General features: G+C 45.7%; 2 protein-coding genes across 2 annotated transcripts; both read left to right on the forward strand.

Annotated features, from left to right (window-relative positions):
* The first annotated feature begins 2109 nt into the window (after window positions 1-2109).
* LOC125759440 (dnaJ homolog subfamily B member 4-like) lies at window positions 2110-2516 on the forward strand. The gene has a single exon (XM_049418211.1). It carries the CDS (start codon window positions 2124-2126, stop codon window positions 2514-2516), a length of 393 nt encoding a protein of 130 aa, XP_049274168.1. The 5' UTR covers window positions 2110-2123.
* Window positions 2517-4056: 1540 nt separating this feature from the next.
* On the forward strand, window positions 4057-6365 carry LOC119403178 (dnaJ protein homolog 1-like). Its single transcript, XM_049418212.1, has 2 exons — window positions 4057-4068; window positions 5861-6365. Exons 1-2 carry the CDS (start codon window positions 4057-4059, stop codon window positions 6362-6364), a joined length of 516 nt encoding a protein of 171 aa, XP_049274169.1. The 3' UTR covers window position 6365.
* The last annotated feature ends 9229 nt before the right edge of the window (window positions 6366-15594 follow it).

A 15594-nucleotide genomic window follows, 5' to 3' on the forward strand; every position in this document is an offset into this window, starting at 1 on the left:
ACAAAAGCACGTCGATGCACCTGGTAACGCTTGGCTGAAAGCCATAAAATGCAGCATAGACAACTACTCGCTGATTTCTTCGCATCAAATCGTTTCCCACAATGCGTGGGATCTGCAATTTGTTTCGTGTTGGCGGACTAAAAGGGATCTGTTGGACAAAACGTAAGCTCGATATCAGGAACTGCACATTTCAGGAAAATTCCAGCTTCAAGAAAAATGAATTCCTATACCGCGTTTCCACGATCACTACATGAAGTTTTTTGAGACGGAAGGCAGCGCACACAAGCAAGATAATTGCATTTCTTTTACTTTATACGTTGTCACTTTGCATTTTTGCGTGCGTGAAAAAGTCGCGCCTTTTACCCGTACGTTAGACGCTAAGCAGCGTTTGCGTCGAAACGCAACGCTAGCCATCACTTTCCACGGCGTTACGAGACGCACGCCAAACCGGACTACTTCGCGTAGCAGTACATGTGCAGACGCTACGCCCCCGCAGCTTTCCGTTCATTGCCAAGAAAAGTTGTCCGCGAGTATACCAATAAGGAAAGAAAGAAAGAAAGAAAGAAAGAAAGAAAGAAAGAAAGAAAGAAAGAAAGAAAGAAAGAAAGAAAGAAAGAAAGAAAGAAAGAAAGAAAGAAAGAAAGAAAGAAAAGTGGTGTGTCAATCACGCCCACGCTACGCTTCACTCGCACCCTTTTCCCCTGTAGGGAAAGGGCTGCTGAATTTTTTCTCGGTAGTGTTTTTCCCCTCCTCCTGCTGTCGCTCCTCAGTCGCAGCTCGCATGACTCCCCCCCTCCCCCTATTCAGTTGATGTCGCTGAGAATTCGTTCTGCGCCGCACGTTATACTTCCGAAGCTTCGTGACCATGTGAATTGTCCTTTATTAGCATGCCAAGTTCACGACTCGAACCAGCCCACCACAACGAGGAACGCACTTTAGCGCATCCGCAAGCACGGGTGATAAGCGTGCGCTGAAACCTAGCACGCAGCGCATCGCTTGACTGCCATATAACGTCAACGCATGAATTTCCGGCACAGGATTCGGAATTCTTTGGATTTGTGGAAGGGAGGACGTAGGGAGAGAAACAGGGCTGAGGGGGGCGGGGGCGTCAGGGTTACAACGTTGCTACGCCGCGTTGTAACGCTGACGTGTAATAGCTTCACTTTAGGCTCGCAATCATATCTTGGATTAGATAAGGAAAAAACCAGAGTATCACATCTCTCCGGGTATTGTGAGTGTTGCGTGGCGATACGTACAGATATCAACACGCTTCCCAGAACGCTGGAGCTGCTCATTTCGTTCTACATGTACGGCGTCTTGAGCATGCGTCGTCACTAGTAATTTTTGATTATATGTGGGCTATCTGAAACCAGGCCTGGTCGATAGACGTCGCCTTTCGAGTCCGTACCACGCCGTTCCAGAATTCCAGACCAGCGTGTTCAGGTCTCTACGAAATAGCTATGCGATTGACGTCACGGAAGCTTGGGCAAGAGGAACAGTACACGCGAGGCATAAGGTACATCATATTGCCGTTGCGTCCCCCTGACAATATGCGATAGTTTTCAATAATGCCCTACCCTAAAACACAACGCGCAGTTAAACCGTGAGTCTTCCGAGAAAGAAGCTTCACTAAACACGGCCGCCATGCAAAAGGGGGAGTCTTCTCAGTATCCAGTATAGCAGGGGCGTAGCCAGAAATTTTTTTCGGGAAGGGGGGGGGGGCTTCAACCATACTTTATGTATGTTCGTGCGTGCGTTTGTGTGTGTGCGTGTATATATACGCAAGCAAAACTGAAAAATTTTGGGGGGGGGGGGGGGTTGAACCCCCCCAACCCCCACCTTGGCTACGCCCCTGCAGTATAGTATGAATGACGGCAAAGTTTCGTGGGTTCAGGTTTAAAATTGAGTGACTCCGGCTTTGCTGTGATCGCTGAGAGCCGAGGACAGCACATGAGGCAAAAAAAAGTGAAATTCTTTGTCTGTCGCCTGAATTCGTCGTTTTCGACAGTGCTGTTGTCAACCATGAAGAACAACAACGGACGGCAGTGAAAAATTACGTCGACGACGACGAAGAAGTGTCGCCTCCGGCCCTGTGCTGGCGTGAACGTTAACACCGCACGACGATGGCGGATAAGGACTACTACAGGCTACTGGGCGTCAGCAAAAACGCCACCGAGGAGGACATCAAGAAGGCCTACCGTCGACTGGCGTTGCGCTACCACCCGGACAAGAATCGAGCGCCGGGCGCGTCGGAGAGGTTCAAGGAGATCACCCAGGCCTATACGGTGCTGCGCGACAAGAAGACGCGCGAAGAGTACGACCGGAGCGTCGAGGAAGGCGGGAAAGCGAGATTCGGCGGCCATCGCGTACACACCCGGCAGTGGGCCGACCCGTTCAACATCGGCTCGTGCGGACGACCCAAGCCCACGTCCGCGGGGCCCTTCTCGTTCGGCGGAGACCCGTTCCACAACTTTCATTTCGACACTGCGGCCAAGGTAAGCATCTGTCGGACATAGATTTTCCTATTGAAGTTAAGATGAGAAATCCCTGTCCTGCAATGTTGCTACGAAAGTAGCAACAAAAAACAAAAACAAAATTTCTAGTACAGGAGAAACGCGGAAAAGAGGCTGTGGTGAAGAAAATACGCTACTCTTGCATTCATGGTACTCAACACGGCGAAGCGTCCTTATAGTAAGGGAAAAGGATTGTCAAAAGAATAAAGATAGTAAGGTGAGACCAAAGAGGTTCTCAAAAAAGAAAGAAGAGCTGGAGTGGAAGCTCTCGCATCGCTTCACCGGCTAAAGTGAAGCCACCGCTTGAGCACCCTTAAATTCGAAAACATGCTCTTTTTCGGGTGGTGCCTGCTTATAAAATAATTTGTTTCAATATGTCATTGTAAATGTTAGTTTAATGCTGAAATAAGAGACTGTTGTCCTCGATGAAAGTAGCATATCGAGATGAGTATGAATGAATTGAGCTCCAAGAAAGTTTGCCATGATTTGGAGGTTTCTGAAGGAAACCAGTAACACGACGACGCACATTGAGCCACATCTGCCGGGAAAACTTGGCTACATTAATCTTGTAGGGCATGGGAGAAAAGCGCTTCTTTTTCTTCGCGGCAAGCAAATGTTTTAGCCATGGAGGTTTAAAAAGAATTGCTGGAGAGGACAATATGCCTCACGAGCGAAGCCGTACCCATCCTAAGATGGCGGTTGCTGCCGCCTTATTAGTAGGGTCAAGTTAAAATGCTGACGTTCCGCGATGGAAAGGGAGCAATTCCCTACCACGCCCTACAAGATTTCATAAGGCGAATTTTCTCAAAGAGACACTGCTCACTGTGTCACTTTGTGTTACTGGTTTTTACAAGGAACTTCAAAACATTGGCAAATGTTTTGAGGTTTCTGGAGATCAAGACATCAATACACATCTTGATATGTTACTTTCGTTCGGGAAAAACTAGCGTTTACATTAACAGAGCAAAAAGACGACCTCTAAGCAAGTACTATCCGGAAAGTGCGTCCTTACGAGATAAAGGGCGGCAAGTGCTGGCTTCACGTTTGCCATTAAGGCGTTGCGAGAGATTTCACTCCAGCATTTTTCTGCGAAACCTTGGCTTTATCCTACCCCTACTAAAATGGCTGCCGCGGCCACCATGCTATTAGGGGTACGCCTTCACTTTTGAGGCATGCATTGCTTCCAGCAATCCTTTTTGAGCTTAGTTGGATGAGGCGGAGCACGGAAATAGTGAAGATGTATTTACCACTAGAACGCAGTGTTTAGAAAAGAAAAAGGAGACGTTTTATTCTACTTTGTAGCCGACTATGTCACATAGGCAAGCTGTCCCCCATATATAGAGCAGTCAACGTTAAAGTTGCAATTCCAGTTCTCTCATTAAACTAAACATTTAACTTGACATATTTGTTTAAAAGAAAGCTTACGATTTAGAGTACTGTGCACATCCTCATGCAGAGGCTCATGCGATAAAGATGCGGGCATTGTCGTTCAGTACGTGTGTAGAATTAAAAAAAGACGGCTTTCAGACCCGTGTGTTCTATAATGCCAGGGACGGTGAGCAGTTGCTAAAATTTCTCTTTGATTACTATTCTATTTAGAAGAACAGGATAAACGTAACGGGACTCTGTATTCCACGGCAGGAGAACAGTAAGCGTTTCCTTCTTTCATCAGTCGGCATTAACGCGATGAATTCAATAGTACAGAGAGTTATCGAATATGCTAAGCATATTATTTCTGGCGCAATGATTGAAACATGAAGAAAGGACAGAGAAAAAAGACCGCTGAAAAATGATCGCCATCGGCCTTTATTATCTGTCCTTTCTTCATGTTTCAAGCATTGCAAATGAAATAACATGTTTAGCAGACTTAGGGACCAATTCTTCCAGGAACTAATTCTCGTAGAGTCCTCGAATAACCTAGCTAACTGGCTTTAGAATCAGACGTTAACATCGTGGCCAATTTGAATACGAAGACATTGAGGCGATTTATCAGCTTATTAGTGTATACTTCCAGCCTAAATCTACTAACTCGTACACTTGTGTTCAGACTAGTCGCGAATTTTCGCTGGCGCAACAAGACATGTTGAGCCGTTTTCATTACTCCAGATGGAGTGCGCCCCGCTTTTAAGGCGGCTGCAGAGGAAAGTTGTAGCTTTTCCACTGCTTCAGTAATGTGATGAGTCCGCCACTGCAGAATTCCTCAAAAGGGCTCGGCAGTACCTCTTGAACACCGGACTGAGACGTATACCAGTGGACCAGGTACCGAGATATGCGCTCAGGCTATTGCCTAGGAATAGCGGAACAGCGTACCTTGTATCTCATTATTTATTTATTTATTCATTGATTGATTTATAATTTATTTTTTAATTAATCTTTTGTAGCTAATGCGTGTTTTTGAGGACAATAATAATTCAGCAAAAAGCATGAACAAAGCAAATCTTCGTATTGAGGCGATGATACTAAGTTAAAACGTCAACACGAAACAAACCATAACATACTGTCTGAAAGCCGTAGGGCTGAAGTATTAACAAAAGTACGCATCAGTGCCCACAACCTTAATGCTGAACGGATCGTACACCGGTGGGGCGCATATGCAATATCGTCATTGTTCTCTGAATGTTTTTATATCTATTTGTGTTAAGCTATGCGGTGTCGAACTCAGTTTTTTTTTAGACGTAAAATTCTACTACGCGATGTCTCGCAAGGTCGTTCCTTGCGCCGCAATGACCTACAGCCGCCCGAGCGCAAATGTGGCAGGCGTGACGTCACGCCACGCGATCCACAGCGGCGAGGAGCCGCAGCTGCGCTCTCTCGGAGCCTCGCCGCTGCGGTACCACGTGACCAGTCAAAGGTTCGCGGCTGCTTCGCCAGTGCTTGGTCGCTCCATCTCGCCACGGATAGCTCGCCGGCAGGACCGTTCATACGTGCGTTTCAGCGCAAGCAAGAGGCTGAAACCAATCCTCCATTAGATATAGCCAGACGGCAGGCTGCTAAATATCAAGCAAATGCAAAGCTGCCGGCTGAAACATCTGAGCTACGGGAGGCCAGATTAGAACGTTATAGCGAAGCTTACCGTGCGCGGAAGCGTGCCAAGACGCAAGCTACTGCAGCGGCCGCCTTCGTTCAGCAACACGAAAAACAACACAGAAGCCTAACTTTAGTGAAAGACAGTGTGCATAGTCTTTGCAAAACCAATCAAACATATTTTTCTCTCGTGATTACTCTGTTTACAAGAGCTGAACATCAGTGATTTTTTTTTTTCTTTGTTCTCATGAACTCTCACCATTACGCTGATCCCGACATGTCCTAGGCGCGAAGCAACAATCTCATGCCGTTCCCTCGTGCAGGACCGCGAAATCCGCCACGACCTCAGCCTGACATTGGAGGAAGTGTTTCGAGGTTGCGTCAAGAAGATGAAGGTCACCCGCAACGTGACTTCCTCCGACGGCCGCTCGCAGTGCCGCGAGCAGAAGGTCCTCACCATCAACGTCAAGCCGGGCTGGAAGGCGGGTACGAAGATACGATTCGAACGCGAGGGGGACCGGCTGCCCGGACGCGTGCCAGCCGACATCGTGTTCGTGGTTCGCGACAAGCCGCACGAGCTGTTCAAGAGGAACGGCGCTGACGTGCACTACGTGGCCAAGATAAGCCTCACGGACTCCCTGCGCGGCCTGGAAGTGAACGTGCCCACGCTTACGGGTGGCGTGGTGCCGCTCAACCTGAAGGGGCCCATCTACCCGTCGGCCACGAAACGCATCCGCAACGAAGGCCTGCCGCATCCGAAGGACCCGACCAAACGCGGGGACCTTGTGGTCAGCTTCGACATCATTTACCCCGATACGCCGAAGTAGACGGCTCGAACAACGGGCGTTGCGTCACACCACCGAAATTCGAACACGGTGTCGCATGGGGGTGAGGCTAGTATGTCCGGGGCGCAAGGGTCCTGGCGTACTGTTGTGCCCGGAGACGCTTCAATGTCATACCTCCGTCAATGTGTAATAAGAGTACCTGACGTTTAAGCCTAAAGATCGGTTGCACAATCTTCTCTTGGCTCTCTTTGATCACTGCTCAAACGTCATGACGCGGCGTACATATAGCTTTTGCATGCACTGTGCTTACGTTACATCTTACAGTGCCGTTGTGAAGCAGTAGCAAATTAGTAGGGTACATGGCAAAGTGGACGTTACCACGAGCATTTGTTTAAAAACTAAATTATATTGGTTCCATGTTTTCAGTCATTCTACCTGCACTATAATGCTTAATAAAATCTTGTTTGCCATGTTTATAGCCTTCCTCCATCTCTATTAATTTCGTCAGTGCTGTGTATATTAGGGGTCTCGAACACGTGATCGGCGGGAGGCTTGCGGACCTTTCTCTAGCGACCCGCAGCTTAACACGGAGGAAAGTTTTGTGAGTCCACCAAATAGTACTTGCAATATTTTCTCGCCTATTGCAATTAATAGTGCTTTGTTCGGGTAAGCTACAAATACTGGACTAGTCTCAAGCATATTTTCTTGCGCGAGGCAACCCATGCGGTCACTATGATTTGATACATTAGCGTGGAACGAAAACTCTATATATCAGAATCGGCGTCCAGGTTGTACTTTGTTGAAATCAGTATCGATATTTGTGTCGAAGCTTGACGGCAAATCGCCGTCAGAAATGACGGATAAATGGGATATGGGAAAGGCGTTCTTTCCAATGTCAACGTTAAATGACATTTTGTTCAATCGCCCCCCTCCCCCAACACTGTTCCCACCATCTTCTCTGTCCCAGCCCTTTGTGGGTGTGAACGAACAGACCGAAGAGCCACAACGGTTAGAACCGTTTATTTTGACGATTAGAACGTGAATAACATGATGATGATATGTCTTCTTTTTCTTCTAATTCTTCTTCGTCTTCTCCTTTGTCTTCCTGTTTCTACATCTTCCCGGGGCCTCAAATGTCCGCACTTATAAGCATCCTTCTAATGGATAAACCAACCTTGTGGGTCTTCGGAGAACCTTATTGTCAGGAGTCCTCAAAACGCAGACTCTTGAGAGTTGGTCTCGGCCTGGGAAAATGTCCTTTACCAAACATATTTTCCAAAAGGCTTTTGGATTTCTTTCTTCTAGTAAAACAATGTCACCTTTTTTAAGTTTCTCATGATTATTTCTCATTGCGGGTTTCATTAGTGCACTCCTTATTTCTTTCATATACTCAGAGTTCCATCGTTGCCACCATAATTTAGTACTTCTTCGCGAAGTCTCCACACTTGTTGAAGATCGTGGTCCCATCCTTCATTTATGTCTGCTCCAATTTTTCGCTTTCCGCCAATCAGATCTGATGGTGTCAAAGGAGTGGGCTCGTCAGGTTCCTCGTAAACGTACGTAAGTGGTCGGTTGTTCATGATGCCTTCAACTTCACAGACTAGGGTATGCATCTCATCGATATGTAGTAAACGCCGACCAATCACTTTCGTAGAGACGACTTGAAGCTGCGTATTAGCCGTTCATAAAAGCCACCCCACCATGGTGCATTTTCTGGAATGAATTTCCACTTGATAAGGTGATTGGCAATGAACTCCTCGTTGTCTCACTTTGTAGCGTCGTGACTAGGTTCAATTCTTTGTTAGCTTTCTTGAAAACCTTCGCATTGTCGCTGTAGATGACTGAGCACATCCCTCTTCTTGCAATGAAGCGTCGAAAAGCTTGCATAAAACTTTCAGCTGAAGTGTCTTTAGCCGTTTCCAAGTGCACAGCTCTTGTAACTGCGCATGTAAAGATTATTATGTAAACCTTCATTATCATCTCCCTTTGTTTTGGTTGCTTGCAGAGGACCTGTGAAGTCTATTCAACTATTTCAAAAGGTGCAGTCCTCGTTACTCGTTCGGCAGGCAGAGGAGGTATCTCTTGTCGCAGTGGTCTGGAATTATACCTTCTGCATATAATGCATGTTCTGATGACATCTTTTACTTCCTGTCGTCCTCTTATTACCCAAAACTTGGTTCTTAAAACGGGCTAGTGTGGTCTCGCACTCCGCCGTGAAACGTCTCTCCATGCACATGTCTAATCAGTAGCTTTGTTAAATGATTTTTTTCCAGGTAGTACTATCGGATGCTTTTCGTTAAATGTCATACTTGTCTCTTGAAGTCGTCCTTTGAGTCTCAGTATGCCTTGTTCGTCTGTGAACACCTCACATCCCCTTATTGTCTCATGTGCGCCGATTTTCTTCAGTTCTTTGGCAAGTTCCACATTTGTTCTTGCCAAATAATACGGGTCTCCGCGGCCTCGATCTCTTCAGCATTTAGAGGACCGTATACTTTGTCTCGTTGAACATTGCTGTAAAAGCGAAACATCCAAGCTGTTACTCTCAGCATCTTTGAGTAATTGCCAAACTTTTCAATTTCGATACCTCGTTTTGCGACTTGTTCCGTCGTATATTCAACCAGTATTTCAACTTCCCTTGCTTCTTCATTACCTCCTGGCTCTTTGTAACTTGGATAGCCTTGGCTCTGTAACCACTCCGGTCCCTTCCACCAAATTTCTGCTGACGAAAGTTGTTCAACGGTGACGCCTCTGGTTAGAAAATCCGCCGGATTTTCATTACTGCTCACGTATCCCCATTGACTCTCCGCTGATAAATTTCTTATTTCTTTTATTCGGTGTTCAACGAATGCTTCACGCCTTCTTTCTTTCCTTATCCAGTTTAACACGATTGTAGCATCTGTCCAAAACTTCACCAGGTTAATTTCTTGTTTCAGATTACTTTTGATGTAATTCCACATTCTGGCAGATAGTGTTGCTCCAAGAAGTTCTAATTTTGCTAGACTGATTTCCTTCATTGGAGACACTTTACTTTTGGCAAGAATCAGTACTGTATCTTTGTCTCCGTTCTCGTAGGAAATTACCATGTAGGCTGCACTTCCATACGCCGCAGGGCTTGCATCGGAAAAAATGTGCAATTCAGTGTTCAAATGATGTTCTTCTTCTTGCGACCGTACGGCCGTGGTACTTTTATATTTTCGATTGATTTTATTTCCTCCAACCATTTTCTCCATATCTTCTCCTCTTGATCTGTTAAGGATCGTCCCAAGAAATTCCAGTCTTCCAGAGCCTTTGTATAGCTATTTTTGCTTTTACTGTGACCGGTGTTAGAAATCCCAACGGATCGAATACCTTTGCACTTTCTTGAAGCACTGCTCGCTTGGTCAGTCTTTCACTCACTTCTGCTGTCATCCATTTTTTCACAGGATAGCCCAAAGTATCGTCATCCGTGTTCCATGTCATTCCTAGAACGTTGGTTTCACTTGATGATGTAGGAACGGCATCCTGATTCTCGGAAAAAGTTTTCATCATCTCTTCACTGTTCGATGTCCATTTCCTTAGGTTCATTCCGGCTCGGCGAAAAATTTCCTTTGCGTCCTGGTATAAACCTTTCGCTTGATTCTCGTGCGCTGCTCCAAGCATGACGTCATCGACGTAAATTGAATTTCTAAGTTTCTCCACCGTTTCGGGAAAGTTTTGCTGTTCTTTATTCAGGTGATGCTGTATTGTGGCTGCTAGTAAGAAACTGCTTGGCGTTGTACCAAATGTCACCCTAGTCATCCTCCATGCAACGATGTTCTCTTTAGTTAAGTCGCATTGTTCGTTCTTCCACCACAAAAAACGAAGTGCGTCTCTATCTTCTTCGTGAATACTGATCTGCAAGAATGCCTTTTCCACGTCTGCCGTCATTGCAACTGAATGTTTGCGAAAGTTCATTATCAGTGCAAGTATGTCTGGATTCAAGTTTTCTCCAGCTTCTAGGTTTTCATTCAACGACATTCCTGGTGTCGTTGACGACGAAGCGTCAAACACTATCCTTACTTTCGTTGTCAGTCGATCTTCTCTAATGACTGCTTGATGCGGCATGTAGTATGTAGCGTGCTCGGATTCAGCCGACGTCGCTAGCTCTGCCACTCCCGATGTAAAGTATTCTTTCATAGCACTGTTGTACTTTTCTTTTAGCGCCGAGTCTTTCTGAAGTCTTCGAGATACTTGCATCAATCTTCTGATTGCTACTTGCTTGTTATCTTCCATGTTACTGTTTCTTTCCATGGTAGTCTTACTTTGTATCTCTCTCCATCCCTCTCAATCGTTTTTTTCAAATGATGTAAAAAGGTGCTCAACTCTATGCATCCTGTTCTTTGTTTCCGTTATTCCAGTGTTTTCGAGCTCCCAAAATTTTTGGATGGCATCTGTTATCTCGTCTGTTCTTTCTGTAGCGTGAAGAACCATGACTGATTTTGTCTCTCGTAGGTATGATTCTACACCACATGGTCCATGTACAATCCATCCCAGAATGCTTTCTACTAGCATCGTGTGTTGATTTAGCCTTTTCACACGTCCTGTGATCGCCTCCCAGTAGAAATCAGATCCTAGGAGTAAGCTTGTTTCCTGCGTTGCACTTTTTTCATCGTTGTCATCAGCGATTTTCATTCCCATCTTCTTCATATAGGACTTTGAATTGTCGTTTGGGCGAGGTAGTCGCGTTCTTGATATCATGTCTACTTCAATAGCCTCCATTACTAGTGGTTCCCCATCTGGATTTTCTTTCAGTGCAACTTCAACAACGTTCATAACACTTTCATTTTCTTTTCCTCCAAATGATCCCACTGTCAGCCTTTCTCTTCGGAGTACCTTGCAACCAATTCTTCGTGACAAACTGGTTTGTATGAATGATCTTTGGCTTCCGCTGTCGAATAAAATTCTTGCGTACGCTCCTTTACTTTCACCCTCTGTCCATGCTATGGCTGTCTGCAATAGAACACGCTGGCGTTCTTCTTGCAGTTTAGAAGACGCTAGCAGGTTGCACGATTTTTTGACAGCCATATCGTCGTTTCGTTCCTCACTTTTGTCATTAGGCTTGCTGCCTTCACTGCCCTTTGTCCTGCACATGGAAGTTGCGTGTCTGCTTTGCAACGTTTACAAACTACTGTGGCTTTACAAACTCTTGCGTTGTGATTCGGTCTCGTGCACCTAAAGCACCTGTTTTCTTCTCGAAGCTTTTCCTTTTTGTCGTCGTATTTTATTGACCTCCGACAGTCTTCGGTGCTGTGATTGGTTAGATTACAGAAGCAACATCGTTTTGTGACGGAGCTCTGAAATGCTGAAGTCTTGCTCATTAGCTTGATCTGTTAGTCCATTTTCTGCGATGTCTGTCTTCACCGTCTTCAAAACTTTCTAGCGACTCTCTGCACCTCACTTGTTCTTGCAAAAATGTTATCAACCCTTTCAGTGTATCTGCACTGGTACCGTTGTTGCTTTCTCCTTCCGAAGTTCCTATTCTCTCTTGCGTACCTTGCCTTCTCTTCTCGTAAATTTGGTATTCAATGAACAATTCTTGCGGTGTGCAACGCTTTAAGATCGGCATAAGCATCGGAGCGTACGAATGCACTGCAACTCCAAGCGCTTCCAGTGCGTTCGTGTGCACTTTCACTGTCTGGCAAAGTTCGCGTAAACCTTTGACATCTTTCGGATTCTTGACTGGTTCTAACTTGATCAATGCATTCATGTGAGTTTCTTTCAACTGCTCTTCATCGCCAAATTCCTCTTTTAAAGCTTAACAGCTGTCTGGTAATTCTTATCGGAGTATTGTAGTCCTTCAATAAGAGCAGCTGCCTTTCCGTCAAGGACAGAGATCAGGTAATGGAACTTTTGACTCTCTGGTAAATTCTGTCGAAGATGAATCGCGCTTTCAAACTGCGTCCAAAATCTTTGCCATGTCAGCTTGTTGCCGTCAAACCTGAACATGTCTAGTTTTGGCAGTTTCACGTAACAATCAGTAATCTGATTTTCTGACAATGTCGGTTCAGTTCTTGTTACTTCCATGGACGGCTGTCCATCATGCACGATGACGCTTAACTTCTTGATGCTGGACTCTAATCTTGAAACTGCCGTAATTATCTTCATATCATATTCCACTATTCTCTCGAATTCATCTGCTGCTGTTTCCTCTGTTATAAATGACTCCATTTGCGTATTTGCCGCTTTCAAACTCTCCGTTATGCCCTTGATTTGGCTAAGGCTTATGCTTAGAGAGTCTACGCCTTCTCCGTCATTCATCTTCCTTTCCGCCTCTGTGATGAGATTCGTTATCTGCATCCTCAAAGTTTCCTCTTCTGCGAAACGATGTTTCGATTCATGGTGAACAAGATGCAGGCTTACATTCACGCTGGAAAGATGGCCTCTTCCTTTGGCGGTAGCTCTCGGCTCCACGGCTGCCGCTCCCGGTGGCACGTCTGCTGCCTCGTATTCTTCAACTGGGGCTCTGTCGTCCCGGGCTTGTCCACGATGGGAGGGTGGTCACGGCACCATGTTGTGAACGAACAGACCGAAGAGCCACAACGGTTAGAACCGTTTATTTTGACGATTAGAACGTGAATAACATGATGATGATATGTCTTCTTTTTCTTCTAATTCTTCTTCGTCTTCTCCTTTGTCTTCCTGTTTCTACAGTGGGACTAAATTTCGTGACTGCAGTCCGCTAGCTGAGGGGAGTTTGAAACCCCAGGTTTATATCATCAATGTGGGTCGAATGATAGCTGTAGGAGTGTACAAGGGCAAATAAATGGAGGTAAAATTTTATTGCCGCCTGTATTTGTTGTAAAGGCCACACGCAGAGATTATTAAGCAGTGAGCTGGATCAGGTAGGAAAACAACATGCATCTAAAAAGCTTGCAACGGCGCGTGTATAAGTGTATCATGACGTAATTAAACAGTGACTGTAAAACCCGTCGCTACTTTGAAGGGTCGGGCACAGGGCCTAATATGTTGTGTAATGTTAACTGATCGTGGCAGATCATGTCCATTTTCTTTTTATTATTATTTCCTTCCCTCTCTTCTTTAGTCTGTCAATCCCATTCCCCATCCCTACACACAGTAGCACGCCAGCGGTATACAGACGCCGGCAAAAATCTGTTTTTTCTAATAAAGAGTCTCTCTCTCATGTCATAGGTCAAGTTCCCTGCTCCTCTCAAAATAATTTGTCCGCTCACAAGACGAGTGATAATGTTTATTTTCATGGTCAATTCGTACCTATAGAGGCCCAAGTGCTTTCTGTTGTCAAAACATAATCTGCAATTAAATCATAGACCTGCAACTTTCTTGCTCTTCAACGTATCAAGAAACAAATGGACCATCAAGATAAAACGGAGGGAAAGGGTCCCTAAGTTGATGTGCAATGCATTAAGTTTTGCGCGCAGTAGCATAACTAAGTTTCCGTAATTTGTACGCCATTCGTTTTTCAATTCGTCACAACGAAACGCGGAGAGTGAGGGCACATCGTGATGCCTCATCGCAGCTTTTATCTTAGCTGCCACCATTGCTTGCTGTAGAATCAAAGGCCGAATGAGAGAAGGAAGCGGCCTTCAAAGTTTTTGAACTCTCAGATAGGCGGATCCGCTGGTGCTAGCATGCTCCAGCCTGTTCTTTTAGAGAGTTCAAGCACTCTTTGATGACACCCCACATTCAACACTACATACAAAGGCAAGGACGGGTCTCCTGCCTGCGTGGCATGCGGTGGCTACCCGGATAACGCTCACGTTCTGTGGGATTGTCCGGGGGGCCGTGCAGCCATGGGCGAGAGCCTTAAACACATACCTACCAATCTAAGACCTGCGACCCTGGAGGAGTGGCTGGCGGACTCTTCCCCAGACATCATGAAGGCACTACTCGGACATTTGAAACTTTTAGGCTTGTCTGATGGCCAAGCCTTGCCTTTTTTTATTAGTGGACCCGGACTGGGGTTCACTTATTTTTATAATAAAGTTGTTCTCTCTCTCTCTCTCAAGGACATAAGCACACGCAGTGGAGTGGAAGGAGGGATGGTGACGTAGAAAAAGTACGCAGAATGGGGAAGGCAAGGCGAGTATCCTGGCGCATTACCAAAGTAAAATTAAACCGCTTGTGCGAAGCCGTCACACAGACAGACAGAGGAACTTTATTGTGTCCTGGGACGAGGGTTCCTAAAAACCCGCGGAGGGCATCGCCCGCGAAGGGGTCGGGAGCCAAAGGTTCCCGATCGCTTCACAGGCTCGCTGGACCGCCCGGAGTTGATTCGCAACATCCGGACTTGCGATGCATTTTAAGAATTCTGTCTTGTTGATGTGATGCTTTCTTGTGCAAACGCGCAAGCAGGGGCACTGCCACATTAAATGAGAAAAAGTTGCTAGCTGATCGCACGCTGAGCACTTTGCCGAAATGTCTGTATACACGGCCATAGTGGCCGGCGAAGCCGTGAACATAATAATTCGTGGTAAGCAGGAAGGATGGATGGATGGATGGATGCTATGAGCGTCCCCTTTAAAACGGGGCGGTGACATGTCTGCCACCAGGCTCGAGGAAAAAAAAAAAAAAAAGAAAAAAAAAAAGAAGCTTCCTTGTTTCATGTTGGCCAAATACCTTATCTACATTGATTAAATCTATGTTATTATACCAAAAAATATAAATTCACGGTCCATCTCTCTGCCTCTTAAGGCAGAATGACCTTATTTTTCCCCCATTATTTATTTTTGTTCTTTATCTCTACTTTTCTGCCACCAATACTCTAACCGTCTCTTACTTATTTCTATCGCGGACGTGTTCAGCTTTCCATTGTTGTCCCTAAAACCCAAGGCTTCATGTAGACTCGTGCCCACACGTATACCTGGGTGAATATCGCCACATTCAATCAGTACATGTTCCATCGTTTCCTTAGTTCCCCCGCAGCATGTACATTGTTCTTCTTCGTCACTAAATCTCGCTTTATAACTACGCGTTCTAAGGCAGCCCGACCTTGCTTCAAACAGTAAAGCGCTTCCCGTTGAATTATCATAAAACTTTTCCCTCCTTATTTCGTTTTTTCCTTTTCGGTAGTTACTCAGAGCCGGCTTCTTTTCCATCGCTGTCATCCAATAAGTCCTCTCCGCCTCTCTGACCTTCCGCTTAATGCTCCTTGTTGCCATATCGCCCGCACTGCCAGCCGTATATTTACTGGTGAGCCTCCTAGTTCTTTTTCTCCACTGCGTGTCAAAGCTTTTTCTATACAAATACCTGAAAACCTTCTCTGCCCATCTACTCTC

Source organism: Rhipicephalus sanguineus, chromosome 8 (assembly GCF_013339695.2).
Source record: "Rhipicephalus sanguineus isolate Rsan-2018 chromosome 8, BIME_Rsan_1.4, whole genome shotgun sequence".
In the NCBI taxonomy this organism is placed as follows: Eukaryota; Metazoa; Arthropoda; class Arachnida; order Ixodida; family Ixodidae; genus Rhipicephalus; species Rhipicephalus sanguineus.

Coding starts and splice junctions, on each gene's coding strand:
- LOC125759440 (XM_049418211.1), top strand. CDS start 2,124: ATGGCGGATAAGGACTACTACAGGCTACTGGGCGTCAGCAAAAACGCC.